Source organism: Amia ocellicauda, chromosome 19 (genome assembly GCF_036373705.1).
Source record: "Amia ocellicauda isolate fAmiCal2 chromosome 19, fAmiCal2.hap1, whole genome shotgun sequence".
In the NCBI taxonomy this organism is placed as follows: domain Eukaryota; kingdom Metazoa; phylum Chordata; class Actinopteri; order Amiiformes; family Amiidae; genus Amia; species Amia ocellicauda.
In genome coordinates, this window is record NC_089868.1 from 13899845 (window position 1) to 13918846 (window position 19002).

The 19002-nt window shown below is 40.3% G+C and overlaps 1 protein-coding gene across 5 annotated transcripts in view; it reads right to left on the reverse strand.

Moving 5' to 3' along the window:
• LOC136714624 (ecotropic viral integration site 5 protein homolog) overlaps window positions 1–19002 on the reverse strand; it is a 77306-nt gene that overhangs the window by 30351 nt on the left and 27953 nt on the right. For 3 of the 5 annotated variants that reach the window (XM_066692216.1, XM_066692215.1, XM_066692219.1), the window contains exons 3-13: window positions 10240–10429; window positions 8896–9120; window positions 7690–7764; window positions 7261–7386; window positions 6965–7108; window positions 6499–6588; window positions 6000–6097; window positions 5798–5858; window positions 5430–5483; window positions 3811–3843; window positions 3209–3358 (exon numbers count right to left, since the gene is read on the reverse strand). In XM_066692216.1, the coding sequence (XP_066548313.1) occupies window positions 3209–3358; window positions 3811–3843; window positions 5430–5483; window positions 5798–5858; window positions 6000–6097; window positions 6499–6588; window positions 6965–7108; window positions 7261–7386; window positions 7690–7764; window positions 8896–9120; window positions 10240–10429 (1246 nt within the window). Of the gene's footprint in view, window positions 1–3208; window positions 3359–3810; window positions 3844–5429; window positions 5484–5797; window positions 5859–5999; window positions 6098–6498; window positions 6589–6964; window positions 7109–7260; window positions 7387–7689; window positions 7765–8895; window positions 9121–10239; window positions 10430–15905; window positions 15991–19002 lie in introns of those variants that run through there. The other 2 variants (XM_066692217.1, XM_066692218.1) reach the window with 2 other exon arrangements.

The following is a 19002-nucleotide window of genomic DNA, read 5'->3' on the forward strand; positions in this document are numbered from 1 at the left end:
GAAACACAGCTGAGAACTCAACTCAGTGTGAGCAGGAGTCAGAGAGACACCTATTTATAATTCAGTACAGAAGTCATCTGCATCACAAAAGCGTGTAAATGAGTAGAGTGATTATGAAGCTTCCAGAATCTGTCCATTTAGGGTCATGTGTGTATAGGGGGTCTTAGCAATGAACAGGGGCTTGTGAAAGCCATAGATAAAAACAGTAACAGTATTGTTCTTTTAAGTTTAAGGCAAGTCAGCTTTCAAAATAAATTAAATACTGAAAATCGTGACTCCAAGGACTTGGCAAATAAACTTTGACAATTAACTGAATATTAGTCCAGAAATAAGTGTGCTGAATGTTTTTAGTTTGTTTTTTACAAAGCAAATCCTGATCAATCCTATCAGATAAAAATTCTCAGAAAACAAGTGCAAAAGGCAATTCTGAAGCAATTTTCATTGTGAGTCAACCATTTTTCTTATTATTTTTCTTCAACTTAAAGTTATATAGTGTACAGACAACAAATCACACAAATAGAGATTCACTGGAGCTGAAGTCTGTACTTAGATCTGTGGATAACAAGTGGAAAAGAACAAGACAGCATATGCACCTGAGCACAAGTGTTGGAAAACACTGATGTAACACTGTCTGAAAAGAAACAAGAGACTGCAGACACGGTTTCCTGCTTTTAAAAATTTAACTAATGGTTTGAAACCTTTTATACGCCTGTTCTATTTTTAACACAAATTAGTTCCTGTTTCTGTAAATAACCCAAAATTGTCTGTGCCAGAGTTAGCTGGGTAAAATTACACATTTCCAAATGCCAACCTTCATACATTACGAATACATTACATTCAACCCACTGATTCAATCACTATGGTTTTAAATACTATATCTTAAATGTTTATAAACTTTGGTTAAGAAAGGAATATGCCTGTATTGTCATTTATCTATATGGTAAGCAATGCAAATAACAAAACAATTACCAGCTCTTTGTCTCATTTAAGTTTACTAAGGTAATAAACATACTATATATTTGTCAAAGACCCTTGCAAATTAAATGTAATGAGAATAATTTTTAACCAAGTCTGAATGATTGGTTAATTCTTCACCTTTCTTCATTGATGGTGGCTCTTCATTCGTGAAGACTTTAGCCCTTTCATTTGTCTAAATCTGATGATAGCTGTCCCAACACACGGCTCTTTGAATGTCCCACTCACATTCACAATGTACAATTGCTATGATACTATCTATTCAAATCAAGTGTGGGTTCTCTGAAACACAGTGCATGAGGACGGTCACAACACATACAGATCATAACCATTCAAAATGTCCACCTTTTAAGATGAAATGTACTATAGCCCAAACAAATACTCAGGAAGTCTAAATTGCCAGAAGGAATAACTTATTTCTGCCTTAACTTTTGGGAATATACATCTCTGGAGAAAATTAAGAGACCACTGCATTTTTTTCTTAAATCAGCATCTCTGCATGTATGGCAGCCATTCCATTCCAGTGTCTGTTGAATTCCAACACAGGCACAGCTCCTCCTACTGAATGAGCTACTGAGTAGGTGATCACCTGAACCAAATCTTATTTAACGAGGAAAAGTATAAAAACCACTGCTGTGGTCATCACTATCCTCTTGCAATAGGACCAGCTGGATGCCAAAAACATTGGAATTGGAAGTAATTGGAATAAAAAAATAACTATTGACCATGCCAAAAGAGTTGAAAAGGAAAGTTTTAAGTGAGGAAAAGAAGGGTTCAATTCTGGCTTTACTGGAAGAGGGATACAGTGAGCGTTGGGTTGCTTCCATCCTAAAAATTTCAAAGACGGCAGTTCATAAGAACAAGGTCAAGCAGCAGACATTGTGGACAACGGATCAGCAGTGGGCGAAAACGACTCTCCACTGACCGGGATGACCGCCAACTCATTCGAATGTCACTCAACAAAGAATGGCAAACGGCAGCTGGGGTGAAGTGCACATGTCACCCAATGTCCAGACCTGAACCCCATTGAAAACCTCTGGAATGTGATCAAGAGGAAGATGGATGCTGCTTGAATGTTTGCGGCAGGAGTGGCATAAAGTCACCCAACATCAATGTGAAAGACTGGTGGAGAGCATGCCAAGACCCATGAAAGCTGAAAATCAGGGTTATTCCACCAAATATTGATTTCTGAAGTTAAAACATTAGTATTGTGTTGTTGAAAAATGAATATGAAATTATTTTCTTTGCATTATTTGAGGTCTGACAACACTGCATCTTTTTTTGTTATTTTGACCAGTTGTCATTTTCTGCAAGTAAATGCTCTAAATGACAATATTTTTATTTGGAATTTAGGAGAAATGTTGTCAGTAGTTTATAGAATAAAACAAAAGCATACCTATAAATAGTAAAACCAGAGAAACTGATAATTTTGCAGTGGTCTAACATTTTTTCCAGAGCTGTATTTTAGGGAAGGGAATTTTTTTTGGAGGATAATTTATTTTGGCAGGTTAATTCAATATGAAAACCACACCATCTTGAGCTGAGGCCGTGACTTAGCACGGAGAGACAGAAAGAAGTAAATGCAAATAAGATGTGAAGAAGGATTTGGGGACAGTTTCTAAATCCTGAAGTGATCCTATCCGAGAGAAGTTCTGGCTGAGGCAGGAATATCTGCAAGGCTGACTTTTTTTTGTAAACTGTTCTTGAATATACAATCAAGTCACTTTAACCAAACTTCCCCCGTTTAGCTTTCTCTAAAAGGTATTTCCTGCTGACAAAGATCTCCAGAATGTCTTTGATCCATCCTCCCTGCACACATAACTCAAACAACGTGGTGACGGATTGACTTCTCTATAGCCGAAGCTTGGTATCAACATGTGAGGGTACTTACATAGCAGCAGTCACACCAGAGGTTTCTGGTAACACACCAGCATTGTGGTCTACAGGGTACAACTGTCAGCAACGGAGCACACACATAGGGAAACACATCTGCCATTTCCCCTGGCAAATCACTCATGCTGGGTAAACGGAAACATTTTGTATGGTGGCTTCCAAGACGTCCATTGTCGGGCAGAGTAAAATACAACACACCAGGACATAGCAGGGAAAGCAAAAACCTGTCTGGCAAGAAGGCTGGTAGCCGACCCGTGGGAGGGCTGTTACACGAGGGCTATCCAGGACCCTGCAGTGGAAAGGTAAGAGAAAAGGCTGTGCTCCTTCCCAGGCTCCTTACCCCGTGCCGCTGCTGTTGCTGAAGCTCCCTGATGGTATTCTGGGCCTGTTCCAGCATAGCACTGGCCTCATCACTCTGCTGTTTGACGGTGGCCAGCTCCCGTTTTATGAGGTAGTTTTCCTCAGCCTCTTGTGCCCTTGTCACTTGTCCCTTGGGACATAATTATTGCGTGAGGATCGAGGAATGCAAGCAGGACGCAATGTGGATGCTTGACTACATCGGGAGGCATGCCGTCTAATGACTAGGTGTGATAAGGGCCACATTTCTTTTCAATCGTTCAGGTTTCGCTAATTTCTTTTCAATCGTTCGGGTTTCTTTAAAATGAAATTAAAAGGGCATGCGGATGTGTCATTGTTCATGCACTTCTCAGTGTTGAGTTCTCAATGATATGGATTTGTATCCTTTTTAAATGGTAGGGAGGATTACTTCAAATCTAACTGAGGAGCAATACAATCCCTGCCAACATCAAATAGGACAATTACATTTAGGAATGTAGGAATTTAGGAAGACATGCACATGTAAGGGGGAGCTAGAGAGGTCTTCAGGAGAAGAGGTGCAGCATTTCTATCGAACAGAGGGATGAGGAGAGTGTAAAGGTATACCTGGATCAATCTATCTGCCAAGGAAGCACTTTCCTATAAAAGGGAAAAAATCCACACAGAAGCATAAGAGAGAAAAACCAAGGAATCAATTAACAAAACGTGACAATATTGATTTTGACAGAAAAACATGGCATGTTCATATTTCTACCACTTGATTCACTGCATTAAAGAAAACAGATTTGATTTTAATTGGATTTGATTTTAATTTTTTGGTCAATGAATTGTAAATTTGGCAATCAAGGCAGTAGAAAAAGAACAGCAGCTGCAGTTTGGTAACATTTAGAAGTATAAGTACAGCAGTGGCAAAGCATAGACGTGTCATTAGCAAAAGGGTCCAGAGAGGCAAAGCAAAGGACAAAGGTCAGGAAAAAAGACTACGCCTTCAGGTCAGTTCGGAGGTTTGACATGTATTCGGACGCCATGCAACCATACTGGTTCAGCTTTCAAGACTCCACTTTCTAAGAATTACTTCTAACCACCAGCACCCTGAAAAGCAGCATTCAGTTTAGGGTTGCAATGTTTTTTTGCGATCTTGTGGTGGCAGCGAAAGGTCTTGTGGTGACCGGTGCAGATACAGTCCTCAGCGCGTTGACCCTCCTTCCTTCACAGACTGCTCTTCTACCCAAAGCGAGACACGTGCTCACGTGCACATCATGCAGGGAAGAGCCCTATCCCCAGGTTTGGCAGCACATAGACGTGTGTGCTTCGCGGAGCTGGGAATCTGCATGCACAATACTAGAGCCATTGCTGCAGTCAATGAAACACACGGGACCGTGGATCTCTGAATGCTTACCCGTCCCTCTATAATAATAATGTGCCAGGCTTGCGTTTGCTCTCTTAATATGTGGTGCAAGGAATGTAATTCACACAGCATCATGTCAGTGTACTACAAAACCCCATTTTCTACCAAGATATGCATTACTACATAGCAGCAGAATTTCTGGTTCAGGTCTTTACAAATGTCAGTGAATTATGAACCTATTAATGGTCGCCACTGAAAAACCCCAATGAATAAAATGTCATTACTGGTTGGTGATAAAGCAATAGTGAGATTGTGAAGCTACTGTCTGTCAAGATTTTCTTTTGCTACTTAGTGACCCACAACAGGAATTTAAACCCCAAATATCTCCATAGCCCAATATCTCTGTGCTTCCCCACACACTGTTACTTAACTTATAAATATTGCTAACACATGTAACTGCTGATCATTACTTTGGGGTGTTATTTAATATCTAAAATAAATACATCTTAAGTCTACATTTAGTGTACTTATACCATTTGGATATCCTACCAATCACCATCAATACTTGATTATTATAAACAGCTGAGTATAGCATTCTTCACACGCTGCCCTCTGCTCTGAACGTGCAATGGCGGCCATTGCTTGTTAATCAATTCATGTGTGTGCAAAGCCCAGTTAGTGAACAAGACCAATACGTCTTAGTTACCCCCAAACCAAAAAACACATATATTAAACCTAATGAGTTAATACAGATTAAACTCTTAGTGAATTACCAGGACAAGTGTTACAGTACACAGATTGACATAAAGAGTGATGCGGGTCACCGGTTCGAGCTCACAGCGGACGGTCCGCACCAGCGTAGCAGGACGGGACTCACCTTCTCTAGCGTGTCAATGCGCTGCTTCAGGAGACGGTTTTCTGTGCGCAGTCTCTGGAAAAGGACCAGTGACAAGAGAAAACATCAAACACTGGGACAGACCAGTCAAGCTATTACCATCACTAATAATGAAAGTTAAATTTATCAACATCAAGCTTAATTCAATAAAATCATCATTATCCCAGTGCTGCATTGCATTTAGATGCACTGTTAAAACTTTTGACAGAAGAGCATAGTGTAAATGTTCAATTAAACCTCTTATTTCATTACGGTTGCACAAAAAATACTTTTGAATGACTAATACAATGCATTTTAAACAAAAATATGCATGAATTACTGAGTGCTTATGACATTATTAATAAACCTACCTTGATTTCTACTTGTTCTTCCATCTCCTTAGTTTTAATGGTAGTGTATTCCTTTTCTAACCTAGAATGATAAGAAGAGTAATCCAGTTTTAATGTGGGAAATGGGAAATGTCAAAGTCCAGATCTTCAATCTTATTCAAATAATATTAGGGTGAAATTCGAATTTGCCTGTGGCTTTTTGACATGAAAGAATGATACTTACTTCTTCATTTTCTTTGCATTGTATTTGACTTGATATGCTGCCTGGATCACCTTATCAGGACCGCTGTCCAGCTGATGAGGAATGACCTTCTGAAAGTGCTGCAAAAAATAAAATGGGGAGCATAGCCTCAATGCACAGTTCTGATGACTCGCTTATATATATATATATATATATATACACACACACACACACATATACACACATACTGTACCAAAACCATCTTTTTTTTTGTCCCCTTTAACATGCTGATACCCACACAAGATAATGATTAATGAAGAAATGTCAGAAGATGCTTTTATAGCTGGTATATACATTTAGCAGATCAAACTGGAAGACAAAGCTATTAATAAAACAACAAGTTAAAAATCTCATGAAGGAAGAGTTCCTCTCGATTCTTAATGCCGAAGTAGCAGCATTTCCTGGACACTGAGATGGTGCGTTCGGTTACAGGAACCTAGGACGAGGCAAAGTGTGATTGATTAATGACAGAGGATCTTACCTGTAACATCCCCTCCATGTCAAGCTGCATTAGTTCTGCCTGATTCATCTGGAGAATCGCTAATCCTACACGGAACACAATCTCTAATCCCTGCCAACAGAGAAGTGCACAGGTGTGTTTACAATGCTGCAGTCATTCACTCTGCTCACAACTCACAATCAATTACAGCCGTCTGCCACTAGATGGCCACCTTTGATTTAAGAAAAGAAAAAAGGACCAGCATGGCACTGATTATTCATCTGGAACAACAGCTCAATTAATATCGGACTCCTCTCCTGAGGAGGAAATAAATGTTCACCTATATAAAGATGGAGCAGCAGACAGACATAGCTTGTATGACACAAGGCAATATCATAGCTATACTGGCTGACCTAGGAGCTGAAAATTAATCAGGAGAAACACAGAACCAGTACTGAAGACATCCTAAGGTAGTGACACACTCGGCCAGGGTTGTGTGCAAACTCACCTCACACATAAAAATATCAAAGATTCTGGTGGCGACGGGCAGTGGAAAGGAGGTGAGGAAGATGGTGAGAAACCAGGAGGAAGCATACATGGAGGTGTGGAAACTCTGGGCCTGGAAGTGCACGTGGAGCTCGGGTAGCTGCTCCTGAGGGAGAGAGCACATTCATGGGCAAGGGCTTGAACGCTCTCTTCTCCTTTTTGTTTTTAAAATCAATGTCTGGTCAAAAAACAGTCCCTTAAAAACTGCAAATAGGGTTGTCCTTTTAGGTTCAGGTTGATGGTACTGCTGTGTCTTACCTGAATCATGCTCTCAAACTGGTACATGCAGAGGCCCAGCTCAGCCATGGTGGGCTTGAAGAGCTCCCTCAGTCGATAGTCTTGCATTAGTTTGACAAACACACAGAAGGCTTCCTCTTCTGGCATCTGTGAAGAAAACAACACCCAGCTTAAATCAGCAGATGCTTTAGGTTTCTACTGCCACCTGTAGTGCTCATGACGCAACAGTCTGCAGGCCGATAGAGTCGCTTGTACTGCTCAGATCAAAGCACAGAGCTCTGATCTGCAATTCAATTGATTCAGCTGCAGAATCAGCTGGTATTAGAACAGAAGCCATTGTAAAAACATAATACATTTATAAAGTTGAGCTTAAGGAAGATTAATAATACTGTAAGAGCTGGCTAGCAGGATTTGGGGAAAGAAAAACAGAAAACAATCAAATATTCTCACCTGCATTAGCAGCAGTCCCACAATAAATGCACTTCCCTGACAGTAGCCAACCTCACGATCAACCAGAGAGTATGCCTGGAACAGGAAGGACCATCATGCACATCAGCAGGGCAATTACAGTCGCATGCTGCAGCACATATTGCGGTGTTAAACTGTAACACTGCATCACGTACACACCAATCAGTAAAGCACAAATAGTTTAACTGCAGAACTGTCATTTTTTCCAGTTCAGTTTGTTACAGCACAGCTTAGAAATGTGTTCCCTGGTGAGGGAGTCCGTTCTGAGGTGTTCACAAGCGTCTGGGCTTATCCAGTAGTCTGTGTAATCAGCTTGCACCTGAAATAGTCTTTTACTCAACCTTTAAAAAAATCATTTATCTTCTATCAGCTAACTATTTCTCTTTCTCAAGGCAGTGTCCAAGAGGAAACCGTTTCTCTTGAATTGGCAGTCTTTTATCCGGCCAGACATAGTGAATGAAGTTGGCAGCAGCTACAGAAAACTGATTTTGTTTCAGACAAAACGGTTTTCACTTAACCATATTGTGCCAAATATCTCCACATATAACCGAGAGTAGTTAATAGGTTTTCATAATCTGAGCCTGACGAAGTTTAGAATACATTTATATTAATGAAGCTGATGTAATTGCCTTTAGTTAAACAATGTTGAGCAGTAAAGGGATATTTGAAAAGGCCTCGAGCTAGCACATATATTTCAGAATCCCTTACTGAATTCTGATGCCCATTGCTTTGGGACATAGTGTCTTCTACCCAGAAGTTATGAAACTAATTCAATTTGAAAGTGCCTCAGAGTGATACCTTAATACATTTAGTGTGAACTGAAACCTGAATGGCTTTAACTACACTCTACAGCAGCCACTGATCAATTAGAAAGTGAATTCACCTCTTTCTGCCTCCATCTCTGTGTATATTACTATTACTGTCATATGAGAAGACAGACTTCAGAGTTTTTTTTAATTTATTTACATATCAAGAAAATAACAAGCTGCTAAGATGTGATTAACATTTTAACATTGTAAAAGACGGGCAATAGTAGTTGGATCCAGCATCAGATATTGATGGCACCGTCCTTTCAGTTTTGACAAAGATTGGAAAAGCAAACAAAGACAGGGCAGAGGAGATAGTGGAGTCAGTAACAATGAGGCCTTTGCAAAACTAATGGTACTCAAGAGTTTGTAAAGCAGTTACCTTCATTACGTTAAATAGCACCTCTTGTCCGAGGCTATCCTTCTCTTTAAAAAACTCGTGCTCAGGATATGTCCGTGCAATGTCCCTGCGGATGAGTTTCTCGCAGGGCGATGTCATCTTCAACAGGTCTGAATACTGGTCTTTGATTGGCATGTTCTGGGCATTACATAACAGCTGCCAGACTATCGCTCTGAAGTGGTGGGGAATCCCTTTTCTAACCAGCTCCTGCAGATTAGAGAAAATAATGACATTACTATTGGTCCAAAGCAGCCGAGACAGCAAGGAAATAATGGTCCGACTGTCATAATGCGTGACCTCTGCCTTACTTTTATTACAAACAAAATGCCGTTCTAAATACAGCTAAAGCCAAACTCTTAATCCTTTGTTATGTAATTCTTGATGGGAAACACTATTTCAAACAGTCTATACCAGTAATAAAAACAAAATAACTGATCAACAATACATATAGCCTCTCTTAGAATATCAATTTTCAAGGATTAGGCTTTCCACAGCAAAGTGAAGATTTTCTGTTCCTGAAATCACTCTCCCAGAATGCTTTTCTAGCAGAAGCACTTGAAAAGCACAAACTCAAATTTCTCAAAGTGTTTTCAGATATTTAAGCAGGTTTTAAATCGTGTTTAAAGAGCCATTGCAAAAACACAAATTGAAATAAAATCAAATGGAACATATAAGTGCTCATGAATCAGCTTATTAGCAACACTTGGGGGAAAAGTTATATCACCAAAAGTGATATTTACATAAAATTGCAAAGGTTCAGAGCATAAAAGGCTCTAGTTCCTAATTATAGAAACTGTATAAACTAGAAGCTGCCCTGAAGCATGTACAAAAACAAGTGATACGTAGGACACTATTCTAGGAATTCATAAAGTAGAACATTTTTAAGTTTAAAGTTTTTAAAAGTGACTTTCACCGATACTTTCCCAGATCCAATAGCACTACAGATTAACATCTTCGTTGAATGAAAACAGGGAAAGGAAAAACACATCCTGTTTATCTCCCTATTTTCCCCAAAACAGTCCTCTGATCTCTCCTGCGGGCTTCTCACCTTTCATTGTCATGGGACAGTGTACTGTAATGTGTCACCGGGGCTTGGAGCTATCGCCAGGGTGCAGCACAGTGCATGACTAGAAAGTGTAGTCAAATTGTCCCAACTAAAGCTCTCATCAACCCAGCGAATGTCACATACTAGGACACTGCTTCAGATGTATATGCAGTATTTAAGACAGCCATGTGTGGTATTGCTAAATATAGACAAACTCTCAAAAAAAGCCTGTTCATTGTACCCAGTGGGTTAGGCTGCCCCCTCCCCAACGCTCCTCTTACCTTGAGCTGCTTCTCCTTCTTCTTCCGCACGTCTTCCCATTCATTGACGATGCGGCCCCAGAGGATCCAGGAGTCCTCCTCCAGGTGGCTGAGGTTGCTGGAGGCCGAGGAGCTGGAGACCAGGGAGGAGCCACTGTTCCTGCGCGAGCCGTTCACCGAGCGCAGGGACTTACTGTCCGTCTCCAGCAGCCTGCGGACCAAACACACAACGCACTGCTCACTCTACGTGCCCAGAGAAACACTGTGCACAATGCAGCACGCGTGCAGCAATAGAGTAATCTTGAATAAACATTAAACAAAAGTAGTTTGTGATCGTAGTTACAGTATTTGAGTACCATTGGTTTATCAATTTGATTTCCACAGCCTGAAACCAACAATAGTACACAATTTGAATGTATTCAAATATCATTTAGTAAATAACTACAGTAAGCTTCAATTGCTTTTGAAGAGGTTTTGCACTGACTGACTATACTAATCAAATGGTTCCTCCATTCAGGCTACATCAAGTTACTCTGGCAAACTTCCTTATTGTCACCTAACTGAATAGAGTCCCTGTAGTCAGATACACAGCTTCCATTCTTTGAACTTCAGGATAGAACTTCACTTTGCAGTACACTTTGTGGCAGAAGAAAGTGATTTGTTTTCACGGTAATGGCTGTCGTCCACACAGCTGTTTGTTTTGAGTCGCCTTGGATGTGTCATTGAAACGTCAGCAAAATAAATAAGCAAGCATTGACACCTGATCACAGTGGATCAGTGATCAACATTAACAGCCACAGGGGATCGTTTCTGACAGATATACGAAGTGCCCGCTTTCTATTAGTTTGAAAAATATCACCACCACAGACATTTGGCTAGAAAATGTACTTCTCTCATACCCATTTAACAGATGTGATTGTTTTTTTAAATCTTTCATGAGACTAATAAATTGTTCTAAATGTGCCAAGTTATTCGAGCAAGATAGACTTCCTAGTTTCCCCAGTGACGTAACTGGCTGCAGACAGCCCTGGCACTGGACAATGGCAGGGTATGTTTCTGCTGGTACAAAACTCCCTTTGAGAAAGTAGCTGAGGTAATGCTGTGGAAGCCAAGCACTAAAATGAATACTGATGTTGCCGTTTTCAGCACTAGAGTATGAATGGGCGTTGAAATTAGGCATTTCACACACATTGTGTAAAGCAGTACTTCAACAGGTAAAAACATACTGATCTGACACTTCTTAGTGCCAACAACATGCGGTTTCCTTCTCCTATTAAATGTTAGAACAAAGATGCAAGGCAAGAACACTACCTCTCGCAAAGTGGAGAATGGAGAAATCTCAAGGACAAGGCATCAAACACAGAGGGGTTACAACAGCAGGACTTGAAGTAGCGCACAGGATTATGATAATGAACAATTATACTTAGAGGATGGTTCATTATTGCAAATGCAGCATGAAACACTTTGAAATTAAAGCACCAGCAAGAGCAAGCTGGGATCACACAGACTGTGACTGGCATCACATCAGCAGGGTTTATTTGGCTGGTTAACGTGTTCCTCCATGTAGTAAATTACATATTTAGCATTCCAAACAGCAGTGTCGTTCTATAAATATACAGACTTATATAATGAGAATGCACAAATTCCAAGATTGTTTTTTTGATTGATTGTGTTTTGAGGCTCCTTATTTTCTTTACTACACAGACCCCATTAATGTAGTTGGGCGTCAGAGGGGGAGGAGGCACTGTTAATACACAACACAATTAGACATTATGGACAGGAATCTCAAATCAAAACGCCTAAAATCTTAAATGACAGACCAGCTTTTCAGAAAATAATTCTCTCATTTTATCTATACGCCCCCCAGTCAGACCAAACAGGAACTCATCCTGAATTAAGACTCAGAGAGGAGAAGGACAGCTGCCCTCAGGAAACAGGATTCACACAGTGCGATTCCCACATTTTACACATTTGGATATATTCTGCAGCAGAGGTCTAATTATCGCATGATTCCAGCGCTAAGAGCTTGCCCAGAGTCGCACTGAAATGGCTTTGGAAGTAAAGCACCCCCTGGCACCAGCATTGAAGAGTGCATACGTGTGGAAGGGCCAGATCTGCACCCTGAGGCCGTGCATCTGACAATGTCTTGTGCATCACGAAGGTCATGCAAGCAAGGCTGAAACTGCAATAGATCACACAAATCAGATTTTGTCGTCGACAGCTAGGCCCACTTTCAACCAGACAGCGAAGAAAGGCTACCAGTTCTGCAGGTGTATCATACAATTGCCCATAATTGCATGGATTGGATAGTTTCAGCCACAATTGTCATACGGTGCAAAAATATGTAGGTGAAAAAAGGAAAATAATTTATCTTGGAGCTGCAAAGACGTATAGGTCCCGTCTACACAGTGTTATGCAGTAGGCAGTCATTAAAGAAGCAGCATGCATAAAGTAACTCAATATTACACAAGGGAGGGAGGAAATGTTTTACAGCTTTTGTGGCATAAAAGAGCCAATCACAGGGAGTTTCTTTTACAGGCTTCGTGAAACCTGATCTGGGAAAAGAAAGCCCTGTGCCTGGGAGCTGTGTCACACTGGGGCAGGACTGGAGGGGTGAGCGCAGCTGGGGGTTGTGCTAGTAAGACACAGCAGCTCCCACACAGATTTCCTCCCCCCCCCCAAGCACAGTGGAAGAATTTAATGTGGCAGAGTGGATTCATTCTCTAAAGGCTCATGGTTTGAAGTGTTCAAACTGGCTTCTGGGTAACTAGAATCAATATGCTTCAAAATCTAGTTTGGTAACTACATTTGAAATGACAGTGGTGGACCAGTGGAAGAACACAGTAATGAATGGGATGCAAATCTTCAACACCATATCAATACTGTTTGTTTTCATAATTTTATTTATGGCTTGCAACATTGTGCGTTGTATAAGAGACCTATTCCCCAGTAAATCAATATTTTTCTCTTGGCTTTAGAAACTGTAATACACAAAGTTATTCCAACCTTATCATAATACATCTGCAAGTCAGAAAGTATAACTATATTTTAGGATTTCTTCTCTTTTACAAGTGCTCTAAGATTTTTTATTTTTTTATTTTTTTAACAATCTTTCAGGAAATATCTGTGCATGTGAGCAGACCAGAACTGACACACAAGCTTCAGGACATGTCAAGAAGATAAACAGACATACTCCAGTATTGTTGTTTTATTAATGTAAAAAGACAATGATAAAACTTACTGGATAATGAAAATAACAGGATGTGACCTAACTTGCACTTGAAATTCATCCATAACAGAATAGGTTAGAACACAATGTTAAACCAGAGATTTGAGATAAAGGCTGTTCTTGACCGGTACTCTTCACTAAGATTATTTTTGGGAGTAATCTTCCACTTAAACAGAACTTCTCCTGACAAATGGCTTTAAATGTAGTCAGGGAGTCCAAACATCCCCCTCCACAGAGACCTCCCTTTGGGGCTCCTACGCACCAGAGACAAGCGTCATTCCCAGGACATCTTTGCCACAGAGCTCACTTTCAAATGCATTTTCCAGGAAACATGCAGGATAGGACGAAGAGAGCGCAATCTCACTCGGAGTGCTGCATGCAAGAAGCTGCACCACTCGACTCAGGCCTCCGATTTATCCCCATCTACAAATCACCAAGGCAGCTGGTACAGAGAGAAAACTCAATCCGACTGCGCTAATTACTTTAGCTGGCTGTGCAGGTGATCCTCAAGGGGGCCCTGGTAACATATACTGGTGACTAATGGATTCACAAGTGCAAAGAAAAGATGCACTCCCCAGAGGCAAATACGGTTAGGTGGACAGACACAAACCTTTCCACCCACTCCTGTACCCGTGAACTGGACTTGCAATGCAATTCTATGAAATGTGTCTAATTCCAGCCGTTTTATCTGCCACATGCCGCAGTGTGAACCCATGAGAGCAGTACACCGGAGACACTGATCATGTGCGTTTCAGACTGCATGTGTTATGCCATCCTCTGAGGACACGAGCTCAAGGACTACACTGTGAGGTATGTTCAAATGAGAAGGCCACATTGAATCAACATGGAAAAAATAAGCTCCAGCAAGGGCAGACTGTTGTACATAAATGTTTAAGGAGTGATGAAAAAACTGATTATGTGGTCATGTCCCCATATATTTAATTATATATTTATATCATAATTTGATTCAATTGGTTATGAAACAGTCCTATTAATGTTAAAAAAACAAAACAAGTATGATGTCATGTGCGTTCAATGTCCTCCAGTGGAATACTTATTAACCAGCAACACAACTCGTGTGATGGGTGGCTGAAGATAATTTGACTGGCCAGGGTTACCGAACAGTGAGAGACAAAGAAGTTCTACTGTCCTAATGGCAGGAGGACTGTTCCCACAAACTCATTTGTGTACAGTTTACTTCAGTTAGAGATGTAGCCTTACAGATGCAATACCTGGCTCAGAAAAGGGCAGAAAACCTATAACCTGAAAACCCTGATCCATGAAAATCAATTCTAAGTTTTATTTTCATTTTGAAAACTAAGCAGGGATTTATGGCAGTAATATCTCGGCAGGATTGTTTCTATTTACAACATCAAATGATGGACCATGAGGTTTAATCTTAAGATCTGTGTGATGGTTGCTGCCCAGTATTTATTCTTAATTGAATGGTTACTATGAAAAGCAACCTAAAGGCATTTCAAGAATTGAGTAAATAAAGAAACTAGAATTCTAATGGTCATTTCTAGGAATATTTATTGTCTCAATACTTTGTACTCTGACATTTACAGCAATAAGAATTAAAATGTCAGACTGACTAGCTATGAAATATACCTTAAACTATTGTATTCTGTGCAATTTACACTTTGTCTACAGATTAATACAGGCCAAAAATACCACTTTTTTTTCTTTTTTTCTTTTTTAAGGATGAGGCATGGCAAAACATGCTTTATTTTATTTTAAGTTAAAACCTAAAATATAGATTTCCATTGTGATTTTTTTGCAGCTGTATTTTTAGAATTCATTGTATATGAACACAATCCTATCCAAAGAGGATATGAAGACAAGGAACATTTTAAGAATGGGATAATATTCTGCAGAATATTAAGCAAGTCAGCAGCAGCAAGATAAACTTATCTACTGGCACCTTCACAAACATTTGAGTAATTACTGATAGCATACAATACAACCACAAGAAGGTATTATGTTCTTCATTACAGATTGAGTATCAAATGCACCTTATATGAACAAAATCTTTCATCTGCACACGCTGAGCACACTCATGAACACAAGGCCTGTTATGCTGTCTTTCCCTGCTAATTATTTACCAGTAGGTAAACAACAGACAAAAGTTTGTTTTCAACATCCTAAGAGAAAAGAAAGTCTGTTGTTCCTGCTTTACCCCCCTAGAAATGACAAATGCCTGTACAATGATCAATGTGCCTTAACAGGTTTGCAGAGGCTGAAGAAGAATGTACCGGAAGAAGAATCCACAGTTTCTACTGGGGGATCTCAGCTGCTTTCTATTTTTTCCATTACTGCAGACAGAGGTTTTTTCAGTCTCGCCTGTGTTCTCCATTAAATATGGTGTTTTTTCCCCTCAGCTTGTACTCCTAATTCTGCCTTAATCCTTAACAAGAAGTCCTTTTGGCTGGAAAGAAAAATCAGTTGCAATGCTTACCAGGAGAAACTCATCTTTCCTCATGCCATTGTTTACCTGCAGCCGGCGTGCGAGAGGAGTGCTCAGGTAGGCTGTGACGCTGACACTGCGCCACCTCAGCAATACAGGCTAAACCACAGAGCATAGTCTGTTGGGGTGGGAACGAGGCTCACACACACACACACACACACACACACACAGCTCTTATCATCACCAGCGCAGTACAAAGGCCTTTCTCCAACACACACACAGCAACACCTGCAGCTATACTGACATCCTCATTTCCTCCCCCAAACCTAGTTCATGGTTTTCTTGTTCTTTCCACCTGCGTTACTCTATAATGGACGTTGTCACAGTCAGTATGCAAGCTACATTGTAAGAGTGGGGCTATAGGCACATTCGCATCCCAACCTTTTTACGGTTAAACTGCACTGTATTTCAGCACATACTGGCCACTGCTATGGATTTACAGTGATGTAATCACTCAAAACATTTCAAAGCTAGTCATGACAAAGTAGAATGTTTTAATTTTAATACTGAAATAACAATAAATAAAAAACAATCTGACAGTTATTATAAAAAACTAAGATTTCCTCTACACTACTTTCTGCAGTCTAACATTGTGATTAAGGTAAGGAAACATTTGTAGCTGGATAGATATCAAGCTTTGAAAAACAATGTTTCCAGTGAAACCATACTGAATAGTATAAAACCGCACCTATCTTCGATTATACCACCGAGAACTACTACCAATCTACATCTAAACTCACAAAAATGTAAAATACTGTCCATCTTTATCCATAAGGGTGTGCTGTAGTCCTTATCATGCAGGTATTGTAAATTTGTGTTATTTTTCAAAGGAAGCTGTCAACAGGTCCTTGCTTCAGCCTGTCCCGTGGACTTTGTGGTAAGACCATGTGATGACACTCCGGGAGAGTGACTGAAGGGACAGAAAAACACCTAACAAATCTCTCTCTCACATATGGGGACCTTAGTAAAACTTGTAATATTTGTGAAGTGAAAGACTACATCTGTGTCCCATAGCGACCTTTTGGAAGCGTGAATGTGAAAAGGTCAGGGAACTGGCGTCAGCCCCCTGAACAGATTGACTACCCTGCCTTCTGCTCCCGGTGCGTTTCCCCTTGCTCCCTAGGGTCACTGCAAATTAATGAAAAGAAAGAGGCACACTCTGGAAGACTGCAAATCAACACAGACCAGATCTAGACCAGCGTGGCCAATCAATGTGCTCGACCCTTGACCTGCCCACAGTGGGCATCCCACTCTGCTGGAGCCTTGGCCTACCCTCTCGGAGAGGAGGACAGCCTGACCCTGCAAGCACACCCCCGAAGCAGCCAGGCAGGCAGCAGGCCGCCCACATCTCTGCTCACAAGCCACTGACAGTGTTGTCAGGAGATCAGACAAGACTAACAGTGAAAAGGTTATTAACATCCCATGAGTAATAATACTAATGTACAAATAATAAATGGGTTAATTAAATTAGAAAGTACTGAAGGAAACTATAGGGAAACCAAAGTTTGCTACACGGAATATAAATATGCCAAAGTTATATAAAGATATGCCTGATTAGCTATACCTTTGTCAAGCTTTACAGCTGCTTCAGCTATATAGGCAGATTAATGTTAAAGCAGTATTCATGCTCCTTAATTAAATAAATATTGAAGAGGTGGAGAAAAAAGCTGAGGCATGGAAAAGCATTGTACATGCAGCACAGGGGACAACTATTGTGCATTTCTGACACCTTTGTTTCTCAACTGAATTAATGAGAGATTCCAATATGCACGGGCTGCCTCCCCTTTGAAATAAGGATGGAAATGGGAATCCAAGTGATTTCACAACTTTCAACTTCTGTTGAAGAATGCCAAGAATAAAGCTGAACCATTTCCTGTCAGGCTAGACCAAGAAACACTTCTTCTTTGCCTGTCTAAACACAGAACAATGAACACCTTCCAAAACCCCTTAATGGACTGCCTTAGGTACCCCTCTGGAGCAAACGGCTGCAGATGTTGAAAACTCAAACATGAACTCAGTGGAATGGAAATTCATAGCTCCAGTCATCTGGGGCAGGTTGTACTAACGGGATCCGATCTTGATCTTGATCTCAATTGTGTTGTAATAAATGGATCAGGGCTCAATCTGAGCTCAGATCCGAGATCATAAATGATTTTTAGCAGGATTAGAGCTTGATCCGACTTTTTAAAATGCAGGAAGTCTGTATACTTCATCTAGTTCTCTGGCGTCAAACATGCCGACCGTAGGTATTTAAAGACAGGCAAAAGCCTTTAGAGGTTTTTCGGGAGGAAAACGTATGACAGCGGTATAGATTAACAGCATGAAGCATATTCAACCTCACAGACAGATCGAAGCGCAATCATGCCTTACCAAAACGTTTGAAGCTGCATTTACCATTGAGATATTTTGCAACCAAATAGTAGGTAACATTGTCGATGCAGACAAGTCTGGTTAAGCACAGATAAACAATGAAAATGTGACAGTATTACAAAGATTTGCACTTTCAAATGAACAATATAATGTTTCTACTTTTGTGTCTTTATGGCGAGTTGTAAAAAAATATGTAAAAGCTCTTATTTCTTCAGCACCCCATTGCAAACTGAAGACGAAAGGTGACGGAGCCAACTGTAGCAGCTCCTCTATGGCTGTGCAATGCTTTGAGAAGCGCCCCTACAATCCATAGTTTTAAGATTTCTTAAAACTCACCTTTATTTTTAAATACTCTCAAGCTGCCAATGCTGTGTTGCTGTGTTTGATCTTGTCTGTTTTTACTGTTTGACCCTATTGGGTATGAGAAAAGCGCATTATAAATACAATTGATTACTGGCTAATTATTATTGTTTTTGTAGTTGAGGAGTTAAAGAAACGCACACCAATGCAAGAAACTAAAGGTTTAACGGATCCAATGTGCCCTGTCCTTGACGGACAACTTTTCAGATGACGGACTACAAATGATCGTGTCAGATCCAGTGGCAACGTTAAGCAGACTGACATTAACATGCATTGGGGAATGTAGTGAACAACTAAGCTTATTTAATTAATATACTCATCAGCAATAGCACAGTAAAGTTTTCTGAAAGGCTTATGA